Genomic DNA, 8,355 nt, shown 5'->3' with positions numbered 1-8,355 from the left:
TCTTGTCGGAGAATCGAGGTAACTTAGTATTACAGGAGAGGAGTGGGGTAAGAATCCGCAGAACTAATCCTTTTTTAAATGCAACTTCTTCCACTAGCTCACGTGGAGACGCCCCCCCACCCACCCGGGAAGAAATTTTAAATTGCCCCCCCCCCCCCCCCCCCCCCCCCCCCCCGAGAGTCTGCCTCTGAGGGAAGAGAGTTCCTGCAATTACTCTGAATTACATACATTCAGGGAGGAAAAGAGCGGCTCACGACCAGTCTGTCTCTTTAGTAGACTTTAAGATTCAGTGGGGCCTTGACTTACGAGTTTAATTCGTTCCGAGACCGAGCTCGTTAAGGAGCTCGTTAACTCAAATTACTCTATCAACTCAATGCAAAAAATCAGCCGAGAGACAGCTGGTATCTCAAAAAACTCGTTAGTCGGGACACTCATAAGTCAAGGCCCCACTGTAATCGCTAAATATTCTCTCCAAAACAAAGTTTCCTTGGAGTCCCATTTACAGGATCACATCCATAGGACCAATTTACCAACCACCAATTATACAAAATGTCTTCTTCATTATTCCTTTAAGATTTTTCTTTAATGAATGCGCGATAAAAGTTATTTCAGCTGCCCCTCCCCCCCCCACAGTAAGAAAACACATACATAAATCACACAGAAGCCTCAATTTACAAAGCAGATCCATTATAGCTCAGTGAGGCTTCTTCACTTTATTTAAACAAACAAACAAACAACTATGCCAGGATTCTTTTAAGCAAAGAAAGTCCTCTCAGGCATTCACCGTATTTTTTCATATTCAAAATATTGACTTGCCTTAAGTTATCTAGAACCTAAGTTATATGAAGCAATGTACTTTTAAAATATTTTTATTGATTTTGAGAGAGAGAGAGAAACATCGATGTGAGAGCGCTCAACCCAGGCATGTGTCCTGACCAGGAATCTTTTCAGTGTATGGGATGACACCCAAACAACTGAGCCACACCAGCCAGGGTGAAGCAATGTGCTTTTGCACCATTTTCTATATTTTTATCAGGCTCGACTCATTGCTATGTGAAATTAATTTTACAATACCATTATAAAAATTAAATCTGTTACTTGTAATAAACTGCCCTCATCAAGTACGATATAAATTTATTTTGGGGGAGAAAAAGTAAGTAGAGCCAGCTCACTCAGAATAGATGCAGCTATAGCACATTTTCAAGGATTCAGATATAAGCCAATTCAAGTCATGCCTCTCTATCATCAGATAAACCCTGATACAAGATTCCAACTGTGCAAACATTTCTGAGCCCCTATTATGTGTGAAGTCCTTTCAGAAATTACTCAACAGATATTTCCTAAGTACTAGTTCATACTGTGAAGAATACTAACTGTAGGCCTCATACTCTTAATAGTTTATAATTTAATAGGAAAGATTTATAAAGGTTATATTTAAAAATATAGAAAAACTAAACTTAAATATACCTGGTATAAATGTTACATAGCATCACTTACATAGCCTCAGAATGGTAATAACATGCTGTATTTATGTAGCTCTGATCTAACCACAGTTTTTCAGGGTATCTGCTACATGTAATGAAAAGAATCCCATCACCCTGTGTTCACACCATGTTGAAACATCATCCTAGGAAATTAACAGTTTCCATTCTAATATTGTAAAATGCACCTATTGGAACTTGTATGTGCTCAGGCCACACAAACACACCACAGACTATAAATTAAGTATCAGCATACCATTTTTCAGGGTTGCAAACGCATTTCTCACTTTTGTTCAAGAAATGATGGATCAATAGTGCCCTCTACTGGTTTCTTGTAACTATTACCAAAGAAGATCTAACAAAGTGTTTATTTGAAAGAGACACATCTTCCTAACTAGGCCACTGGGAACCCATTTGATAACTGAGCCTATGAAACATGGCCCACCTCCTCACAGTGAAATGAGAATAGCCTACATATTACACTTGAAACTAATATAAAATGATATTGAATGTCAACTGTAATTGAAAAATAAAATTAAAGAACAGCCTACATACACTTAGGCTTCATAAATTTCAAGTGTCATAAATTTAATAATCATTCTTTACTTAGTTTAGGTCTTCCCAGTCTTTTGTATGTCCTGACACAATTTTGTAAATTAATATTTTAAAATACACTAGAGTCAATGAATGGATAGAGCTGATCACAGTTGTCCCAAGGAATGTGGAAATCAATTTCCAGCACAACTGAAATCTATTCGTGTGACACACTGGCTGGGAAGTTCTAATTTAGTCAATCAACTAATCAATAAATGCTTTCGTATTCATTGCTTAGAAGTGTAAAGAATCAGCTAGCAGTATGGGGGACGCAAAAAGTAAAATGTAGAGTCATTCACCTACCTGATCTTCTCCATAAACTTCATTCTCATAGAAGGATTATTTGGTATCTGAGAATCTCACATGGGTTTCTTAATACCCAAAATGGTGCTTAAATTTGTTACGTGAAAACTGCAGCTTCTGAGCCTGTCGGTGTGGCTCAGTGGTTGAGCATCAACCTATGAACCAGGAGGTCACAGTTCCATTCCTGGTCAGGACACATGCCTGGGTTGCAGGCTCGATCCCCGTTAGGAGGCGTGCAAGATGCAGCCAACTGAGGATTCTCATCATTGATGTTTCTAGCTCCCTCTCCCTTCCTCTCTGAAATTAATAAAAATATATTTTAAAAATACACCTGTGTCTTCTGAATCTGATCATTATTCCGTGCTCATTCTTCCTGTCAACCATAATTTTTGTTCACATGTCCCCTAGAATACAAAACACCATGTTAATGGACATCTATCCATTGTTCTCGCTGCAGTAGTTTTCTACCCAAACTCTACTGTGTAGCTGAGGGGAGCTGTTCACCGGGTTGATGTGGCTGCTTTGGCACAGCCCCCGTTTGCGTGCGTCGGTGCGTGCATGTGCGTGCACTGTATGAGGAGCCTCCGGGTCACCCCCCATCTCTGTCCTGCTCCAGATGTACATCACAAGCACAATCAAGACGAAGAGCAGCCGACTGGCCAAGCCCGTGCTGTGCCTCGGGACCCTCTGCATGGCCTTCCTGACGGGCCTCAACCGGGTCTCTGAATACAGGAACCACTGCTCCGATGTGATCGCGGGCTTCATCCTGGGCACTGCGGTAGCCCTGTTTCTGGTAAGTCAGCTTCCCTCTTTCTCCCTTTCGTGCCCTCTGAGAGGCTGCCCAAGACCATGGGGAGTCAGGTTCCCAGACGTCCCAGTCTACACCCGTGTTTCTCTGGCCTGAACCTTGCGAGTTGCAATTATTCTCCAAGTATTATGCATCCTATTGCTGCAAGAATGATTTCTAACGCACCCTTTCCTTCAGAAATGTGATTGCATGTTCCCCCTGGGGATGCGGGAGAAGATTGCCCAGGAAGAATGGTTGCTCCATTTTCTTCAACACTGGGATTGGGGCTGGGACTGGGGCTGGGCAGATAGTGATTTGCATACCTTCAAGCCATTGTTCTAAAATGCTTGTTCAGGATGTGTTGGGAGAAGCTAAGTGGTGCTTGGGGGAAGCACAGAGAACAAAGACCACTGGTGGAAGCAGGCAGCCTCTTCCCCTGCATCCCAGGGAACTGAGCTCCTGCCGACTTGCATATCTCACTCAGAAATACGCACACTCTCAGCTAACCACAGATTTCTTAGAAAGCCCCTGTTATTATCTGAGCATGCCCTCGGACATCTTATTTCTGCTACAAGTGGCTTCTCAACAACATATTATTCTCTTCCTAGAGAAGAGCTGTGGGTAACACAGTTTTCTCCATATCTTTGTATTTCTGATGATATTTTAGTTTCTCAAATACATGGGGATCTGCCTACGTCTTCAATTAGGAAATCCCTTAATCCAAGTTGGATTGGAAGAGACAGGGTTAGTTTTTATTGTTTCTGGTGTGTGTTTTTTTCAATTTTATTGAGGTCTGATAGGCCTATAACATATGGCACAACAAGTGTACAATTTGATCAATTTTGACATCTAGATTCGTCCTTCTCTCCCACCCTCTCCTTCCCCTCATTCCCAAGCTACCACTGATCTTCTTTTCCTCACCCTATATTAGTTTGCCTTCCCTAGGATTTCATAAAAATTGAACCATATAGTATGTATTTTTTCTCTGGCATCTTTCACCCAGCATAATTATTATTAGAGGCGTTCGTGTTGCAGCATGTACTAGTATCAACAATTCATTCCTTTTTCTTGCTGTATAGTATTCTGTTGCATGGGCAGACCATAGAGGTGCGGGTTTTTAGTAATCCTCAAGGATTTAAAATAGGCCCAAGAGGATTTACAGTCACTCACCAGGCCTGGAGAGCCACATGTTGCTCATGAAGTGAATCCCTCATAATATTCAGCCCACTTCCCGTCTGAGACTGAAGCCAGCGCAGTCTGGATGTCCCCTCCCTTTCTGCAGTCAGTAAGACTGGCATCCCACACAGCAGGATTTCACAGTCCCATGACCTAACTCCTCCTTGTCCTCCCAACATATATAAAGTACACACGTGCCTCTCCCAACCACTAACCATTTTCCAGTGTTTTTATTGGCGAAGGTACACACAGAAAATGCTCACATTTATTCAGAACACTGATTGGGAAACTCCATTCTAATTCAAAATTATTTTTAATGGATCCAGGCTTTTCTTCTACAGTGAAAGGTGTACTTACATGCAAAATCACTGGGTGAAGCCGCAGGAAGCGTGGTGCTGAGGATGTTCTGAGGCGTTGATGTCTCATAGGGGATATTTTCCTAAGGTTGCTTTTTTTAAAGAGGGAAAGACTAGAGGTGACTTCAGAGAGGGTAGAGTTTTCAAAGAGACATCAATACTGCATCCATGAGAGGGCTCAAAAGGAAAGTCAGCCAATGCTGCTGTCCCTCAGCCCTGGAGCCAGCCCGCCCCAGCTAGAGAGAAAGAGCAGTGTTGACTATCCAAAAAAAAATGTGATGGGGTTTTTCCAGAATGGAACCTATAAAATGCTTTGTGTTTGCTAAGACCCCATATACAGATTCTGCTTTAACATTAAACTTGTTTTCTCTCAGTGACTCATAGCCCTGCTTCCTACTACGTGGCCCATTATTGGCTTCCCAATTGACGGCAAATGTCTAAACTTGTTCTCCACAAATGATCTTTTTGTAAGACCCAGCCCTGCTGTTGAGTTGCTCGGCAGGTGACAGACCACACTGTAACTACATGTGCACATGCACACAACCTCACATGCCCACTCAGTAAGCTGGAATATGGGAGGGGGAGGGTGTTGTAGAAAAGACTGGAAGCATTCCAAAGCAGAGACTTGGAGAGCAGACAGAAAAGGAGAGGAGAGTCTGAGAAGAGGAGCACACTTGTGTCATATGTTCATTATTGTTTTGTGTTTCCTATGAAGATGAAAAGGGTGGGTGGAGGGGGAGATGATTAGTTGAGCAATTACTATATACCCTACACTTCATGTGCCCCTAGGACAGCCCTCACAGTGTTCTGATCCTCATTTCATAGAGGAGGGAAGTGAGGCTCAAAGATAAGTAACTTGCCCAATGGCTACACAATCAATAAGCCGTGCATCTAGCCTGAGTCTTTTCAACTCCAGAGTCTCTTCAACTTCAACACCTTCCACTTCTCCCATTTCCTGAATGGAGGGAGTTTAAGCAGAGATGGAGGGAAGGAGGGAGGGAATATTTATGAAAATGTTCTGCAGGGTTGGAAGAATGACAGGAAAGACTCAGAGGCACTGGATATAGAAACAAAGATGCAGAACAATGAAAGAAAGAGCATGGAAAGAAACAGACAAACTCTCCATGGGCAACAGAAGCAGACCAGATGGTGAAAACAGACTGAAGTATGAAGGGGCCTCAGTAGGAAATAAAGAAGAGTAGGTAGTTATTTAGAGGGAAAGATTCTTTTTTTTTCTTTTTTTTTTTCTTTTTTATTTTTCGCTTAAAGTATTACAAAGTGGTCACATGATTTAAGGATGATCATATTAGGTAGAAGTTAAAGACTAGCTAACAGTGAATGAGTATTTGCTGTATGTTTGGCACTTGTTAAGAGGCAAAATATGATAGTGGTGTGAGCTATGGAGTTTAAAATTCTTTATGACATTGGGCAAATTATCTAGCTTCTCTGTGCCTCCTTCCCTAAGTTGTAAGGTTGTTGAGAAGGTTAAATGAAGTAAGTAAAAGTCTCAGGACAATGCCCGACACATAGTTGCCCTCAATAAATGTCAGGTGTGTTATAATCATCGTGTCTTTTCATCCTTATGGATTTATGAGGTAGGAATTATATTGCTCTCACTTCACAGGTCAGGCTCAGTGGGTGGATGGATTATCATTGGCCATCTGGTGATTCAACGGGTGCTTCCTCAGCACTTAGAACAGTGATGGCGAACCTATGACACGCGTGTCAGAGGTGACACGCAAACTCATTTTTTTGGTTGATTTTTCTTTGTTAAATGGCATTTAAATATATAAAATAAATATCAAAAATATACATCTTTGTTTTACTATGGTTGCAAAGATCAAAAAATTTCTATATGTGACACGGCACCAGAGTTAAGTTAGGGTTTTTCAAAATGCTGACACGCCGAACTCAAAAGGTTCGTCATCACTGACTTAACATGTGCTCAGCAGGCACCCTGGGCTGCACCCCAGGTCTTTCCATGGTCCCTACCCACTGGCTCAAAGGAAGACGTCACTATGGCAATGACATTCCAGGGGAACAGCCTGCCACTCTCAGAGATGGCCAGGCACTGATGTCTGTAGTCTGACCTGATCTTTTTACCCCTCATCCTGCAGGGAATGTGTGTGGTCCATAACTTTAAAGGAACACAAGGATCTCCTTCCAAACCCAAACCCGAGGATCCCCGCGGAGTGCCCCTAATGGCTTTCCCAAGGATAGAGAGCCCTCTGGAAACCTTAAGTGCACAGGTATAGTAAAGTGGCTGTAGCAACCAAGCCCACAGGCTCAGGCCTGTTCCGTTTAACTATTCTATTGAGAGCAGGCACCACTGCATCTGCCCAGCAGCAGTAAAAGTCTGGTGTAAAGGCCCTCGGGAACTTCACAGCTCCCCTCAGGCAGTCTTGCCTTTATCCTGGGGCTTGGCAATCATGAGTCCCAGGAAGTTCTTAGCCTCAGGTGAACCTCAGCTGCTTCAGGATACCTTGGCCTCCAGGGTGATAGCACAGTTAGGAAATCTGGACCACCTACGTGGGAGGTCCATTTGATTCAGTAACTAGGACGATATTTGGAAAGAAAACGGTTTTGTTATATGTACTGACAGATGTAAACTAGAAGCACATTTACAAGGTTATTAACAGAATAGATGCAAGCGTCCTTTTGGATCTGTTCTGATAACAACCATCAAAAATCCGATGCAACAATACTTGCTGATCATTTATTTACACCAGGGATACAGAAAATAATTAGCCACACCATCCTTGCCCTCAAAGAACTCTCAGATGATTAGGGAAGGCAGATGTCAGTGAGTCGTCATAAGCTGGCATAATGAGTCACAGATCCAAGATTTGCTGTGTGAATATAAATGAAGAAAGATACATTCTGTCTGAGAAGACAGGGAAAGTGTGGAGAAGATGGAATTCCTCACTCGCTCACTTCTACCTTGGACAGTTGCGAGGAACTTTACAAATATCCTCTGATGTGAACAAAAACCTATTGAATCAATAGTATCATCCCCATTTCCGGGTTAAATATAGGAATACTGAAGATTAAGGTGTTAAATCACTTGCCCAAAACCACATACCCGGCATGTCAGAGAGCTAAATGGGTAGCTCTTTAAGTAGAGAGGGGAGTGATTTCTGCCCACATGTTTACTTACTATAACAATCTATCTTGAAATCTTGCTTCCATTTGGCATTTTCTTTCTAATCCATTTGTATAGATCCTGCAAAGGAAAGTAAGTCACCTCCCCCTGGAATTAGCGTGTGCTTCATATCAGTACAGTATAAAAATATTTTTCACTATTTTATTTAAAAATTATTAACGCCCTAGCCAGTTTGGCTCAGTGGATAGAGCGTTGGCCTGTGGACTGAAGGGTCCCAGGTTCTATTCTGGCCAAGGGCACATGCCCAAGTTGTGGGCTTGATCCCCAGTAGGGGGTGTGCAGGAGGCAGCGATCAATGATTCTCTCTCATTGATGTTTCTCTCTCTCCCTCTTCCTTCCTATCTGAAATCAATAAAGAAATACATTTAAAAATAAATAAATAAATAAATAAATAAATAAATAAAGATTATTAACTATCAGTCATATCTCTAAGATAACTATACTCTTAAATGTTATCAATAAACCAGAAGAAAAATCCAATAAAGCTATTTCCAT

At 41.9% G+C, this 8,355-nt stretch overlaps 1 protein-coding gene across 1 annotated transcript in view; it reads left to right on the top strand.

The window, feature by feature from the left end:
* PLPPR1 (phospholipid phosphatase related 1) overlaps positions 1–8,355 on the top strand; it is a 192,157-nt gene that overhangs the window by 178,138 nt on the left and 5,664 nt on the right. Inside the window, exons 6-7 of the mRNA XM_006088084.3 lie at positions 2,995–3,171; positions 6,815–6,946. Of these exons, the coding sequence (XP_006088146.1) occupies positions 2,995–3,171; positions 6,815–6,946 (309 nt within the window). The remainder of the gene's footprint in view (positions 1–2,994; positions 3,172–6,814; positions 6,947–8,355) is intronic.

The sequence above is a fragment of the Myotis lucifugus genome, unplaced genomic scaffold (assembly GCF_000147115.1).
Source record: "Myotis lucifugus unplaced genomic scaffold, Myoluc2.0 scaffold_43, whole genome shotgun sequence".
In the NCBI taxonomy this organism is placed as follows: Eukaryota; Metazoa; Chordata; class Mammalia; order Chiroptera; family Vespertilionidae; genus Myotis; species Myotis lucifugus.
This window is presented reverse-complemented; position numbering and strand designations above follow the sequence as displayed.